At 45.0% G+C, this 16,270-nt stretch overlaps 1 protein-coding gene across 9 annotated transcripts in view; it reads right to left on the bottom strand.

The window, feature by feature from the left end:
* Positions 1-16,270, bottom strand: part of MAST2 (microtubule associated serine/threonine kinase 2) — a 225,052-nt gene that overhangs the window by 11,604 nt on the left and 197,178 nt on the right. For 8 of the 9 annotated variants that reach the window (XM_030323924.1, XM_030323925.1, XM_030323927.1 and 5 more), the window contains 8 exons: positions 15,638-15,792; positions 13,210-13,285; positions 9,684-9,893; positions 4,155-4,256; positions 1,875-2,007; positions 1,045-1,106; positions 692-774; positions 13-221 (listed from right to left, as the gene is read on the bottom strand). In XM_030323924.1, the coding sequence (XP_030179784.1) occupies positions 13-221; positions 692-774; positions 1,045-1,106; positions 1,875-2,007; positions 4,155-4,256; positions 9,684-9,893; positions 13,210-13,285; positions 15,638-15,792 (1,030 nt within the window). Of the gene's footprint in view, positions 1-12; positions 222-691; positions 775-1,044; positions 1,107-1,874; positions 2,008-4,154; positions 4,257-9,683; positions 9,894-13,209; positions 13,286-15,637; positions 15,793-16,270 lie in introns of those variants that run through there. The other variant, XM_030323930.1, reaches the window with a different exon arrangement.

The following is a 16,270-nucleotide window of genomic DNA, read 5'->3' as shown; positions in this document are numbered from 1 at the left end:
TTCCCCCAGTACCTTCCACATACTCCATCACCATGCACAGGTGGCGCTTGGTCTCAAAGGAGCAGAACATGCTGACGACAAAGGGGTTCTCGGCAAAAGTCAGTATGTCACGCTCCACGAAGGCCTGCTGGATCTGGTTCCGTAGGATCAAGTTCTGCTTGTTGACCTTCTTCATGGCAAAGCGCTGCCGAGTGGACTTATGCCGCACCAGGAATACAGCCCTGGGAAACACAGCCCGGCCCAGCCCCCATGGGCCCTCAGCAACCTGGGCCGTGCTCCCCACCACCCAGAGCTGGGGTGTCCAAAATGCCTCCTATCACACCTTGTAAATGCACAGAACAAAGGAGCAGGGGTGAGCTTATCGATAAAAAGGATGTGGGCCCCCTGCCCATAGAGCTCTTCAATTTCCCAATAACACCAAGTCCTGAGGACACAGCTCAGACTTCCCCAGAGCTCACTACAGGAGGAGTGCTACCAAGAGAGGTGGGGACCTTGTCTGGGAAAGGAACAATGCCCACATGTCAGAGGAAAATCAACTCCTGTCTCTCCTGGACTCCTGGCTTTGGAGAGGGAGAGGGTCTATCCTGAGGCATTTGCTGCCCAGAGAATTGGGTATCATATACTTCTAGAAGGAAGAGTCCAAGGGCTGACTTAGCTCCAGTCCTGGCTACACCCTCCCCTCTGCCTTTACCCATAGGCGCCATTGCTGATGAGCTTAATGGTCTCAAAGTCTTCTTCAGAGGGTGTCTTTTTAGTCAGAGATGCCCCACGGCCCTGGAAGACAAGAGCAAAGGCAGAAGGCAGGCATGCTTCTCAGAGCCCACGTGCCTGGGGAAGCTGAGCCCCAGGATCAGCTCAGCTCTTAGTCCTGCTGCAGCCCCAGCCCATTCCTCCTCAGTCAGGAGCTGAATGACTTCTGAGACAGTATGCACAACCACCCACTCCTCTAACCCTCCTTTTAGATATTCTCTCACAGAGGACTCACGGGCCTTTGCTTCACAGGGCCCAGTCTCTGTGATTGGGGCAGAAGCTCAAGCTCTTTACCTCAACTGAATCATCTGTCTCTGGAGTGTCAGGACTGTCATAGCTGCTCAACTGGGCCATTTCTAGAAGCAAAGCAAGGGCACAAGAGAAAGGTGTGCATAGCAATGTCAGTAGTCCACTCACATCACATGACAGGTACGTGCAAAGTAGGCATTAATATTTCCTGCATCTGTGCACTCCTGTGGCTCTATCCACAGAAGAGTCACAGCTTTTGGACTTAATTGCCAAATAATACTGCCACTCCTATTTCTAGAAGTCCAGTGCCATTCATAAGGCCTGGAAAATTCTAAAAAGTTTCACTCAAATTTAGGACAATTCCTGGAAAACAGGGCCCAAGGGTGGGCTATTGGTCCCTATCCTGCTTTGCCGGATGGGGTTGGGGAACAGAGAAGGCAGGAGCAGGATGAGCACAGACCTGGGACTTAGAAGCCCAGGGTTCATGAAGGGGCACAATGTGAAGCCCCGTGTCAGGACACATCAAAGGCACAGGAGAACTTGTAAGGTGGCAGACTAGGAGGTAAGCATGCAGAGGAGGGAGCCATTTTTGAAAATGTAATTGTGGTCTTTTGTTGTTGACCTCTTTTGACATTCTAAATCCAACCCAACTGGCCTCACGCCAATCCAGATTGGGTTAATGTCAGGCAGATGTGAACAATTCTGAAGGAGAAGCTGTTTTCTGACAGAGAATACACGGTTCCTCTGATAGCCCTGAGGCCCCTGATGCTGAGTTGTGACTGTGTCCAATCTAAGTCTCTTCTCCAAGTGGCTTTCTTGAGGTTAGAGTTTGTTGGCTGTGGGGCCTCTTCACAGCCACCAGGCAGCATGCTCACCCTCTAGGGGATCCCGTGTGAGGCCCAGTTGACTAACGATGTAGCGGGGAATGTCACATTTAATCCCTTGTCCCTCTTTGGCATGGCCCTCGGCTGCTTCTAACAGGTGGTAGAACTCTTCAGGGTCAAACTCCTGTACCAGGGGAGAGAGGTGGTCAGTGGTGAGGGCTACAAGTGAAGGCTTTGGTTTTCACAGCACATACCTGGAGGAAGATGAACAAGAAGACTTTCTCTTTGTGATGGGACACCCCTGCCTCCGAATACCCAGAAACATCATGATTCATGGATCATGAGAATGGGGACAAAGTTGTCTTCCAGGTGAGCTCCAGACTGGACACCCTAAGCATGTGTTGTCTTCCTCACACTAAGAACCAAAGCTTTTGGCTTCAAGATAGCTCAACCTATTCATCTGGTCCAAAGCCTTCTGCCAGCCAGATGGCACTATCACACACACACGCACAAGTACGTTCAGGCCTGCCTTCAGATATTTACCGAGCACCTCCTACGTGCTAGGACTGGAGTGCCATGTGGACAGCACATGAGTCCTTGTCTGCACAGAGCACAGAATAGTGAGGATTCTATTTACTGAGTCCCTACTAAGTGCTACACTCTGGGCTAAACCCGGCTAACACCTCTATGACCTCAGTGAGGAAATCAAGGCCCAAATAGATGCACTGATTTATCCATGGTCAGAGAGACAGGAAGGGACAGAGAGCCAGCATTCAAACCCAGGCCTGACTCCAAGCCCTGTCCAAGCATGGACTTCATGTTCTTGAGGAAGAGGCCCTCTGCTTGACCACAAGTCCAGCTTCCACGGCTTCCCTCATCTCTGGTCTCAATATTTTGGAGAAACATCCACTGCCAGAGGAGAGTAATCTTACTCTCCAATGAATTTAAAACGTGGATTAATCTACTAGGCAAGATCTGGAAGTCCTTCTAACTTCTTATTCTTTCCTCAGTCCCTGGTCAGAGTGTCTGTCTCCTAAACCCCTAAAGCTCCTCCATCTACCTCTTCTCTGTGCCCCTACCACTGGCCTCCTCAGGCCACTCCTATCTGCACACGAACTCCTGCTTCTGGCTATTTGCCTGGTCATCCTGCCCTCTCTTCCAATTCACCATCCATGTTGCCACCACAGTAATCTTTCTCAGGAGTAAATCTGATGGAATGTTACTCATAAACAAATAGGAACCCATTAGTGATACATGTAACATGTATAAAACAAAACAAAAAAAAATTATGCTGGAAGAAGTCAGAACATACTACATAATTTCATCTACATGAAACTATACAAAGGGCAAACCTATCCACAGTGGAAGAGAGCAGATAAGCGGCTGCCTGGCAGTGGGAGGTGAGGGATGGGAGAGAGACTGACTGCAAAAGGCACAAGGGAACTTTTTGAGGTGAAAGAAATGTTCTCTATCTCAACTGCAGTGGTGATTATGCAGGTGTGTATATGTTCAAAAAGGATGTATTTTATTGTATATAAATTATGCGTTAATAAAGCTGGTTAAAAAAAGTAAATCTGACCATATCACATTCTTACCTAAACTTTCTGATGGCTCCAAGTGGCCCTCAGGATAAACCCAAACTCTGGAGCAGGGATCCGGACCCTCCATGATGCTTCCCCGCCTACCCTCCAGGTTTCTCCCTCACCAATTCTTCACACTCACCCTGTGCTCCATCGAATGCCCTTCCCGGGCAAACTCATAATCATCCTTCATGTCCCCCAAGCTTTGTGTCCTCTAAGGAGCTTTCACCAAACGTCCATCCCAAGGAGGACTAAGGCACCTCCTTCCTTCCCCATGTTCTTGTCACACTTTGGACTTCCCTCAGTTGCAACACTACTTGCAGTATCATAATTATTATTTCTACGTCTCCATGCCTCCTACCTGAGGCACTGAAAGACCAGCTCCACTACAGAGGGAGTACCTTAGGCTCAGGGACTCTGCTGTGTTTAAGTCTGTGTCTCCAGTGTGTGGCGTGGAGCAGGTGCTAAGTGCTGCTGCATGATGAACTGATGGACTCGACTTGTGCCAATGGAACTGGCCTATGCTCCTCACCGCCCAAAGCCCACTCACCTGGGGTCTGCTCAGTGTGTGGGGTCAGACGAATACCCCTCAGGACCAGCCATTTTCCTCACAGGAACTCATTTGGGCCCAATGCCAGCATACCACATTTAAACAAGGACGTCAGCAGCAGAAATGACGGTGGTACTACCATAGTTCTGCTGTTAGCAGGATACTTCCACCCCCTCCCAACCTTCTCTGGAGTCCACTCACCAGGCATTCCAAGAGCCGAGCTGGGCGGGCAATGACAATCATCAGTTTCTTCACCAACTGCATCACAAAAGCCACTTCTGAACTCTCTGAGCGCTCATGAGCCTGTAGAGAAGACAAAGGTTGGTTAAGCAATCCACTGGCACATCGTGGTTGGGCTAATGCAGGACTGGGCTGGGCAGAGTGGACTCTGGGGAGACACAAGTTGGTAGAACAGAGACTTCTGCAAAATGAAGGACTTAGGGAAGGCCTGTGTGCCATGAGAGACAGCAAGCCGCTCACAGGAACTGTGTGAACTTCAGGACACTACATGACACCGGGGAATGTCACAGAGACCCTGGCTCAAGGGACAATCCTCAGGGGAGTTTCATTGTTCACTCCCCACCCCAGGCAGAAGGTCAGGAATAGAAAGGCTTCAAAGCAGGAGTGATGCGACCAGACAGTATTTTAGAAAGATGGCTCTGGCTGTAGTGTGGATGGTGCACTAAAGAGCACAAGCCTAAAAGCAGAAAAAACCCATTAATGGACTGCTGTAATAATGTGCATAAAAAAGGCATAAATCAAGGCAGGAAGAATAGAAGGAAACACAGTCTGGGGCCATTTCAGAGGTAGATGACTGAGTACAGCAGAGGGTTGGACGAAGCAAGAAGAGAAGGGAACTGCAACTACAGTTTTAGGGAAAGTTCAGTGAACCCATAAATAAAATAGGAAATATAACAAGTAGTTCAAGTAAGGGAAGGTGGAGAAGCTCCATTTTGGATTTGCAGAGTTTGAGATACCTAGATTAGATACTCTATTGGGTATTTACTCAGCCCAGGAGCCTTTATCTTTTTTATGGAAACTGCTCTGACTTCTAGTAGCTACAATTGTATCGTGTGGCTGAACCTTCCATCCCACCTCCAACAGCTGACAAGTGTGGATTACTCTCCTAGGAATGTAAAAATGGACGGAAAGACAACTGTTATTTATCGGTGTGCTAGAAGAGTATAATCTACTGTTGGATGAAAAGGGATGGCCACATCTACCAAAGAGACCTAGGAAAAGCAGCACAGAGAAAAATGGCAGGAAGGGGAATCACCACTTCCTGAGCTTCCCACAGTTTCTGGTTTCTAGTTTTGGTCCCTTAAGACTGGGTTGCATTCCTGTCTTTAATTCTCTAAAACCCACCCTTTTCATCTTTATAATTAGTTTCTCCTTCCTGCTTAAACTACTTTGAGTTAGCTTTCTATTACTTACAACCAAAAAATACTAACCAATCTGGAAGTCGAAGTGGGAGTGGAACCAATAAACAGTGGACTGGAGCTCCAATACTGACCAGGGGCTAAAGAGAACAGGGAGAGAAGCAGCCAGGTGGCTGTCCTCAACACATGGGCGACAATAGAAGGCACGGAAGATGAGGCTGTCAGAGAGCGTGTGAAGAAAGGAGGAAGAGGAGACCAACACTCAGGGCTGTACCCTGTGGAACATCAACATTTAATACTTTTATTTTATGTATTTTTAAAGGTTTTTTTTTTCCCCCAATAATCTCTACACCCAACATGGGGCTTGAACTCATGACCCCAAGACCAAGAGTTACATGCTCTTTCGACTGAGCCAGTCAGGCGCCCCCTAAAGCCAAATGAAAAGCATTTAAGAGATGGGCAAAAAGGAATTTGTGAAAGGGCAGCAAGACTGCAAGACTGGAGAGAACAGTGCCATGACCCCAAGTGGGGGAAAAGTCCAGGAGACAAATTCACACTGTAGAGCTCTGCAGAGTTGTGAAGAAGGATGAGGACGGAAAGAGGCCATAGTATCTCTTCGGCAACTGGTTGCTTGGTGGCAAGCTGGTTGCTTGTTGACTTTAGCCTGAAACAGTGTTGTGGAATGGTGGGAAGGGAAAGTAGAAGGCAGAAGACTGAGCAGGTTGTTAGACTGAATGGGTTGTTAGTAAAGAAAACTAGCAAATAAAGACCATTACAAAAAAAACTGGTTATGAAATGAAGAGAGAGGCTGGGCACTATGTGAAATCTTGTTTATTCTTTTAAGACTTAACCCAAATAGCCACTTTGTGAACCCTCACTGAGATCCTCTGCCTGTACCTCCCACCCCACCCAAACACATAAGAACAGGAACTAACTGCTCCCTCTTCTATGTTTTGTTTGCTTACATGCCATGGTGCCACATGTTTGTTTTTTATTTTAGAGAGAGAGAGAGCAGGAGAGAGAGGGAGATGGGCACAGAGAGAGGGAGAGAGGGAAGGAGAGAGGGAGAGAGAGTGAGAATTTTAAATCCATGCATGGAGCCTGACTTGGGGTTCAATCCCATGACCCTGGGGATCATGTCCTGAGTGTCAGACATTCAACTGACTGAGCTACCCAGGTGCCCCCCACATGTTGTTTTACAATTAGTTATCTGTTTCTACGGCTACACTGTAGAGCCTTATGAACAGAGACACTATGTCTTTTGTTCTTCCTTTACATGCTAAGACTAGCATAGTGCCTCTTACAGAGCAGATGCCAATGTTTGTTGATTAAGTGTTTGAAAATATGATCTTAGGCTCTGGAATAAGACAAACCTGGGTTTGGGTTCTAGCTCTGTTACTTAAGAAATGAGTTACCTTTGGGGCGCCTGGGTGGTTCAGTCGGTTAAGTGTCCGACTTTGGCCCAGGTCATGATCTCACGGTTCATAAGTTCAAGCCCCACGTCAGGCTCTGTACTGACAGCTTGGAGACTGCAGCCTGCTTCGGATTCTGTGTCTCCCTCTCTCTCTGTACCTCCCTACCTCACGCTCCCTCTCTCTGTCAAAAATAAATAAACTTAATTTTTTTTTTTTTTTTTTTTTTTTTTTAAGAAATGAGTTACCTTGGGCTAACCTAGCTTCTTTAAAGCTTTGGTTTCCTCACCTGTAGACTTACAGAATAGTAGTACCTTACCTACAGTGTTGCTATGAAGATTAAATTAGATAAATTAAATGAGATAATGCAGTATCTAGTATGCATTAAGTGCTCTTCAATAAGTTATGTTTATTATTTTAAATATAAATTTTACCATGCCATTTTCCAAATTACAACCATTAATAATTTTCCCACTGCCTTTATGATAAAACCTAAGCTCCTCACAGACACTTCAGCCTTTGCCCATCCCTTCCTAATTTTCTCTGCAGGCATCCTTCACCTAGTCATGCCAAACTACTTTATCTGCAATTCCTGGAATGTCCCAAGTTCCTTTACACCTCTCAGAGTGGCCTGATTCCTGGGGCTGGCTGGTGCCAGCTGCTGGTGGGCAGACTGACTCTAAGTGGTTGTTCCTGTGTATCTTTTGATGACTCTCATGATGCATTTACTGTTTACATTTGTTTTGTTTACACAGGTTTGTAAATATTATTGCCTAAGATGTTTGTATATAACTTGTAGCTTTTATTTATTCAAAATTCACATGTTAACGACTTATGATGGTGTCCTACTCCCACCATTACGTGGTTAAAAAAGAAAATAATTCCCCTCAAAAATTTTTTTAATGTGGAAACAATAACTTTCACAGGAGAAAAAAAAAAGGAAAAAAATAACAACAAAAAATTTTTCCCTAGTGAACTCCTACCTACTTGTCAAGACTCAACTTTTACCGAACTCTCCATGCAGAGTCAGCATATCTTCCTCCATGCTCAGAACTGACCTCTAATATTTAGTGCTCACCAATTCACAATTACTATAACACACAAAAGTGAGATAATTCACGTACTCAGTGTAGTGTCTGGCACACAGTACACTTCAATAAATGACAGCTGTTCTTTTTACTTGTTGATGGGTCTGTAATCCCACTTAACAGCAAATTCCTTGAGCTGGAACCTGCAACAAACTTTTTTCTGAGTTCCCAGGACCTAGCAAATTAGGGAGCAGATGAATGCACTGACTCCATATTCAGTGTTCTTGCTGCACCAAACAACCTACTCCCAGGGGGACAGGAGTTTGGGAAAACGCCTGAAGGTTTTGGGCAAGGCTCTGACTTTAGCATTTTTGGAGATCAATCTTAGATATACAAACAACCTGGGAAGTCACTCTACCTTGATCCTTTGCCTGATGCCACAATCCCAGATTCCTATCCACTGTTGGAAAGTTATTCTTGAACAGAAACAAAGAGCTGCCAAGGATATGCATGAGAATTTAGTTGCCTAAAATCAAATTTCTACAATGTCTGAATTTAAGTATTATTCTTGAAATAAGAAAAAAAATTTTTTTTTGTAGAAGGAAGTAATTTTTCATCTATTAAATCAAAACTTTTCTCACTGTAACACTTGCCCACTGGGTTAACAGGCCTTTTAGAGAATGGAAAACAATCTGCTACCTATTATATATGAGAAATCTTCCAATATTTGACAGTAATAATCATGGTCATTTTTAATCATCTGTCTCTAGATTCAAGTGTTTCCTAATTAAAAAAAATAAACTCCTTGTTCCTAATTTCTAGACCAACACACTGAAGTCCTGTTTGATCATTAGCCCTGGTTCTCAGCTCAGTTGGTACTACCCCAGAGCAAGGTCATAGGTCTAGAAGTAATAGGGGCCTGGACTAGGAAATACTGTAGTACACAAAGAGGTACATGTCCTTCCCGTTAAACTGTACTAATGGTGTAGTATGGGGCAACTGTCATTTGAGTGGGCAGGCATCTGACCACCTATTTGTAGAGACCAACAGGAAAGCAAACTCTGGAGCATGAAGCAGTAGTTAAGAACTCACTGGACACTCTGGTCTTGACCATCTCTGGGTTATTTTATCTCTAGCCTCCTAGAGAAGACTTTTCACACTGGGGAGGATCGGGTCTCTAAATACCTAAATCCCTACTAACAAAGTTCTCACCATGTAAACAGAATGTCAGCAAATAGATAAACCCATAGTACAAGCCCCAGCCTGTTTCCCCTTGGCTGAGCAGAACCAGTCTGAAGGCTCTGCTTATACCAGTATTTCTACTAGAAGAAAACCCACCACAGCCGCTGGGGCCACTTTTAGGCTTTCAATATTTTTTTTTTTATTTTTTTTATTTTTTAAAATTTACATCCAAATTGGTTAGCATATAGTGCAACAATGATTTCAGGAGTAGATTCCTTAATGTTCCTTACCCATTTAGCCTATCCCTCCTCCCACAACCCCTCCAGCAACCCTCTGTTTTTTCTCCATATTTAAGAGTCTCTTATGTTTTGTCCCCCTCCCTGTTTTTATATTACTTTTGTTTCCCTTATGTTCATCTGCTTTGGGTATTTATAAACACTACCAATGTTGGAGCCTCAGGCAGAGGAATCAGAATCAGAAAAAGAAAAACCCCCCAAAACCGAGTTCTTCTCACACCACACAGGCTTCTCTTAGCAATGCAGGGGACTGAGTAGGAACCAAAGTCCATCAGCAACCACACTCGGGGGTGGACTCTGCACATGAGTAAGGAGGTGGGGGCAAGCTGGCTGAGAAGACTGGAAACAAAATCTTAGCCTTAATCTTAGCTTGGAATTAATAATCCACTACCTCACAGAGAATTTACCAGAATTCCAGCACAAGGACACTCACATCTTGCAGAAGTTTCTCTAAATTCTCTTGAAGCTCATAGAAGTAGTGTGATGTAATGAGACGACTCCGAGATTTATCCAGGCAGTCTCGGGCCATCTCAATCACCTGATGATGAATAAAGCTCAAGGTTCCATCTGCCAAGGGCAACACACTGTCTGGAGTGTTGGAGGAAATGAATTCTGCAAGACGCTCTTCCATTTGTGCGGTGGCCTGCAAATAAAAGCAGGAAAAGTGACATTTCGCTTCTAGTTCCAGCTCACTTGGGAGCTCAGCCTGAAGGACCTGGTAATAACCTGAAGATAAGCTCTGTGATCCTGGTTTCCAGATGTTGCATTTGGGGAACCTGACAACTGGACATATGAAAAGATCACCGTCAGGTCAAGTCAAAACATTACAGTCAAGTGACCTTGCCTATCTCCCCCAACTTCTTGGAAGATGTGCTCTTTTGCTCTGAGGACCTGGAAGTGTTTGCTGCTCTCCCCCTTTAGCATGCTGCTTCATGCCTGTTCATGCTGTTCCCTGTATGTAGCTTTTTCACCTGCCAAGCCTGACTGGCAAACTCCTATCACTCCTCTAATCTCAGTTCACACATCACCTGTCTCTCCTCTGGGAAGTGTTTGATTCCTCCAGGCAAATAGGGTTTCCTTTCCTCCATGCTGCCACTAGACCTCCTTGTGTATAGGCACTGCTAGTTTCTAAACATTTTTCTAGACTGGGAATTATAAGTCAGAGAGAATTTGATTTATTTCAGGATCCTCTTACTTGACCTTAGGACTCAACTCAACTAAGCAGATGCTCAGAGAGTGTTTACTGAAGGTGTGAACCTGCCTCCTCACGGACCCAGACCTTCAACAGAGCAGAATAAAAGTTTAGCTCAGAAGCCTCTGGGGGACCTAACTGCACAGTCACGTCAAATGATAAATACACACCAGTTAACAAGTTCATAGCTGCCAATCTAGGACGTGGTCTAATCTTTCCTTTGCCACCAGATGGCAATTTCTGATTTCCAGTGTGTGTTTAGGTGGATATATGTGTGTCTGGTATTTTCATCATAAGCATTTTTGCCACATTTTTACTGTATAATTAATTGGCCATAAGGCAATTTTGCTGTATGAAAAAAATAACTGGTTGACAGTTTGGTTTCATTTCTCCAATAATGCAGTATTCCCATTTTGTATCATATAAACCTTAGCCTTCATAATGGTCTATACAGTGGCACCGAGTTTTGAACCCACATTTCCCATAGAACTTTGGAACATCTATAAACCGACATGTGACAACATGCTAAGAACAAACAGTGTGGAAGGCTTTCACAACAATACAGAACTCAGTTATAAATATGTACCCAAGTATTTAGGGAAACTGATACTTCTCTTAATGAAGGATGAAATTTTGGTCAAAAAAGAAAAAGTGTGATGCCAAACAAGGAGATGAATCAACAAGCAAAAACAAAATGTATAATACTATGACCAAAAGACTTTGAAGACAAATGCTTACGTACAATCAACAAAATAAAATCAGTTATTTGTGCTGTATTGCAATTAATCTACACTACACATTTTGAATGTATACAAATATTTTGTGTATTTTGTTTGCAAATAGCCTTTTAATTTTGTGATTTGTTTTTTGTGTTTCATTATGTTCTTTTCAATGAATGTCCCTCATTTATTTTTTGCGACCTTATCCTTTACAACAAAATTGCCCAATGGCCAATTAGTTATGTAGTAAAAGTGCTTATGGAAAAACTACCCAGAACTATGTATATAAACACACATCTAAGTACAAACACACACACACACACACACAGTATGTGGAGAGAGAGAGGAAACAGAAGGAAAGGAATCTTAACATATTTTTTCTAACAGTTCGTCTTTACATGAATGACTTGGAGACATCCATACGAAACAAATACACAATGTTAAAATGATAATATAACACCTAACATTTAAGCAGGAGGAGATGCATTTTAAACACTACACACTCCCAAATTTCTTTGTAAGGATCAAGCATAAAAAAATGATTTCCTAGGGGCTCCTGGGTGGCTCAGTTGGTTAAGCGTACGACTTCAGCTCAGGTCATGATCTCACAGTTCGTGGGTTCGGGCCCCGCATCAGGCTCTGTGCTGACAGCTCAGAGCCTGGCGCCTGTTTCAGATTCTGTGTCTCCCTCTCTCTCTGCCCCTCCCCCACTTGCACTCTGTCTCTGTCTCAAAAATAAATAAACATTAAAAAAAAAAAAAAAAAGATTTCCTAGCTGTTCATTCTGCCTATCTTCCTCACTCTTACTCTCTAATGCTTGCTCCAAGGCATAGAAAGCACAGACCACAGGGCACTGGGCAACAAAGAAACAATAGCTCACACTGAGTGCTTATTATGTCCTGGGCACAGTTAGAAAAGCTTAATGTCCATTGACTTTCATAAACTCTCTATGAGATCAATACTCTTATTATCCCAAATTACAGATGAGGCAAATCAAGCGCAGAGAAGTTAAATAATCTGTCCGGGGTCATATAGCTAGTAAATGGTAGAAGCAGATTTAAACCCATTCAGTCTGGTTTCAGAAAGTGTGTCCTTCCTAACTGCTATGCTTCACTGTGTATGTCAGGAGGGAAAGTACAGGGTGTCATATCATTTCCCTAGGCCACCCATGTGTGTGCAGAAGACTATACTGGAGTCTAGAAAAAGGACACTCTCAAAAGAGTAGGAAACCAACTGCGCACTGCAGATCCTATACACAGATGAACAGACCCAGGGAAGTCTGGACAGAGGATGAAGATAGAGGCTTGAGGACTCCATGCTCCTTGCTGTCATGGACCGGGAGGCTGAGTCAGTCCCTGGTTCAGACAGAGCTGGCTGTGTTCTGCAGGAATAGGGCCTGGCACGAGAAGACCAGGTCAGAATGTATAGGCGTGCTGTGCAAAAAGGGAAACAAAGGCCTTCGTTCCATACACTTGGTGGTTTCCAGCCAAACCATAGAGCTGTGGAACCTACCTCTGCACTATCCCAGGAGAGTAATCTGCCTTCCTCCTTCAGCATTTTCCTGCTTGAACACTCTGTCTCCCACTTTCCTGCTCCCTCTGGCCAACCTCCTGCCAGTCCAGCACACCTGTCTGCTGTGCACTCTATGGGCCTGGTAATGAGGCTCTGCTTAAGAAATCTGCATCAAAGGAACGTGCTCTCTGATAGCTAATTCCATTCTATGGGGACCCTGACTTACAGACCTGATGTGCATGGTTAGAAACAGGGTCCCCAGTTCTTCCCTTCCTCACTAACATATAGCAGAACATCTTTGTAACATTTCTCTCTAGATACCTCTCCAGGGAGTGAAGAAATATAGGCCCTGCAAGCATGAGCCCCAGACTCATAGTCCTCTGCTGCCTGCCTCTTCTCCAGCAGTCTGGAAGCCTTGTGTTTGTATCCTCCTCCTGCCAGGGACCTTTCTGCTCTTCTTGATTACCTATGGAGAGAGCATTCCATCCCCTCACCCTCAGTCTTCCCACAGGGGCAGCCCTCCTCAGAATCCTTACCTTGGGAAATCTTTCTTTGTACACATGATTCATCATTATTATTTCACTGTCAAAGGAAACTGGGGACCGTCCAGGACTAAATAAGAAAGAAACAACTGTGTTACTTCAGTGCCATGGAACTATCAAGAAGAAAGATGGCCATTCCCAGAGTCCCACTCCCACAATGTCTGCAGAGTTCCCTCCCACTGTCTGCAGCACCTACACACTCCCACCTTAATGACTACTGACTTCTAGAGTCTTCCTTTTTCCTGAAGCTCCCAGCATACCTTGTTTAGCTCAAAATGCTGCCATCTGGAACTAGGCTACTTTCCTGCAAGAAGCCTAGCTTTCACAAAGACCTTTGCCAGTGCCTGAAAAGGCCTAGAAAGGAGGAGACTACTCCTGAGACTACCTGTGGTCTTCCTAGGATGACCTCCCCCAGAACAGGACTCTCTGGGTCTTCTTTGCTTTGGCCAGTAGATTGAGTATACCCCAGCATGTTCTAGGAATCAAATCAAATCAAACCACCAGCAAAACAGCCAAAGGAAGACAGTGTATACCTGTATCTTTTTCCAAACATGCTGGAGCCAATGAGGCTAACTTGGGCTCTGACCTGGGGGATAAATGAGGCCAATCCAGCTTATAGTGTGTTATAAGCCTGGGTCCTCTATACGTTCTCCTTTGACCCACGTGTGGTTACATCTTCTTAAAGGATTTCAAAGTTTGAGCCACACAAATGGATATTTAGGTCCTGCCCATTTTGGTGCCCCTGACATGTGACCCCAACTGAGCTAGGTTCAGAACCGTTCCTCTTTGCCTTTCCTCCCTGGTGTGGGGCCATGGTCTGCCTGCTGTATCAGTATACATTACCAAGTATTTTAAGAGTAATACAGCAATGGGGCACTTGGGTGGCTCAGCTGGTTAAGCGTCTGACTTCAACTCAGGTCATGATCTCAGGGTTTGTGAGTTCGAGAACTGCAATGGGCTCTGTGCGTACAGCTCAGAGCCTGGAGCCTGCTTCAGACTCTGTGTCTCCCTCTCTCTCTGCCCCTCCCCTGCTCACACTCTGTCTCTCAAAAATAAATAAACGTTAAAAAAAAATTTGTTTTAAAGAGTAATATAGCGGGATTTCCCTGAGATACTGTGGTCCCCTCAATCTCAAATGGCCTAAGATGTACCCTTCACCCTGTGGATTACGGAGAACACCAAGATTTGGGTGTTCCTCTGAGTGAGACAAAGAAAGACACTGGGATCCACACTCCACAACCACTCATTTGTGTTTCTCATCCTCTACACTACAGTCCAGTGATCATCTTCATCAGTCTATGATCTCAAACCAGTCTTTATGGTCTGGCTCGGCCCATTCCCCAATACTCATAGTAGCAACATTACCTGAGGCGATTCTTCCTGGGAGGCCATGCTCCTCTGGGTCCCCACCCCGAACATACTAACCAATTTATTATTTCCCAGGGGCTCTGGAAAGCTGAACTCAGACATTAAAGTCATGCCCATTTTAATTTCCACCCTCTTCCTTAATCTGGAATTATGGTGCAATTTTATCAGCTAATGCCAAAGAAAAGAGTGAATTAGTCTAAGGATTCACAGACAAATCAGCTGCTACGGTTTGTATGGTTTGATGAGCCCAGCTGAATCAGGGAAATGAGTTAGATTCAGATGGGCATTTAATTCTGCTTCTGAAATTGGCTTCTTCCCTAAGTCAGCCACAAGTGTCTTCAGCAGCAACTTTTGTAGCTGGCCTAGTTCATATACCCTGGGACGGTGGGTTCTGCAGCCAGGTAAATATCAGAACAGATCATACTATTACTCTCCTCTTACTGAATGGAGCTTAAAGTATATTTCTACTACTAACTACTTTTTTTTAATGTTTACTATTTCTGAGAAAGGGAGAGACAGAGCACGAACGGGGGAGGGGCAGAGAATGAGGAGACACAGAATCTGAAACAGGCTCCAGGCTCTGAGCTGTCAGCACAGAGGCTGACACGGGGCTCAAATTCATGAACCACGAGATCATGACCTGAGCTGAAGTTGGATGCTTAACCGACTGAGTCACCCAGGCAGCCCTCTATTGCTAACTACTTTCAAAGGGAAAAAGAGAGGGACCACTCGACAGCATCATCAGATATGCTTGAGTGTCACTGGACTTAACTCATTTGAGCTGTGCCAAGGTGCTGTGCCAGGGGTTGGCAAACTATGGCCCACAGACCAAATCTGGCCCGCTGCCTGTTTTTGTAAATAAAGTTTACAGAATGTCTATGGGTGCTTTCGCACTACAACAGTAGAGTTAACTAGTTGCCACAGGGACTGTATGGCCTACAAAGCCTAAATTATTTACTATCTTGCCCTTTATAGAACATCTGCCAATTCCTATGCTGTGGAAACAGGCTGAGTTCCATTGGTCCTGGGGTAGCAGGCAGAGAGGACTCCTTACCTGAGGCTGCGAGAACGGGGCCGCATGGCTGGGGACTGCCGTCCCTCCTCATCTGGTACACTCTCTGTGCTGAAATGTTTCGTCAAAAAGTGCAGCTCATCAGCTGTAGGCTGGAAGGGCAACTGGTGAAGCTTTTCCTGTGAGGAACATGATGACTAAAGGGAAAAACATTAAAACACAGCATTATAGGCATGTCTAAGTGCAGTCCAGGAACAGAGAGAACTTCCCAGTCAATGTGAACCCAAAGGTAACCAAAATCAGGCCTTCTTTGCTTTGTTCCTTTTAGTCTCCACTGTGTAGGATTCCCCTCTCTACTCCTTCAGAGCCTTTAGTCCTGAGGAAGCCAAGATACTAGGAGCTGACTTGAAAACAATTAAGAATTCCAAACATGGCCCAATGACTGAGATTCCAGACAAGAGCCCACTGCCAACCATAACAGACCTTTGAGGGAGCGAGCCGTGCTACGACAGGAATCCCACCAGATGCAGCAACTGCTGTGACAGCCCTATGCAGCACCAGAATCAGTGAAGTCCCCCTTTCCTGACAAGGGAGCAGGCAGATCTAACACCATTGGCTCAGTTTCCGTTCACCAACTGATGAAGAATCTGGGGTTCAAATATCTAAATCCATTTA

The sequence above is a fragment of the Lynx canadensis genome, chromosome C1 (genome assembly GCF_007474595.2).
Source record: "Lynx canadensis isolate LIC74 chromosome C1, mLynCan4.pri.v2, whole genome shotgun sequence".
Taxonomy (NCBI): Eukaryota; Metazoa; Chordata; class Mammalia; order Carnivora; family Felidae; genus Lynx; species Lynx canadensis.
The sequence above is the reverse complement of the archived record's forward strand: the minus strand, read 5'-3'. Positions and strand labels throughout refer to the sequence as shown.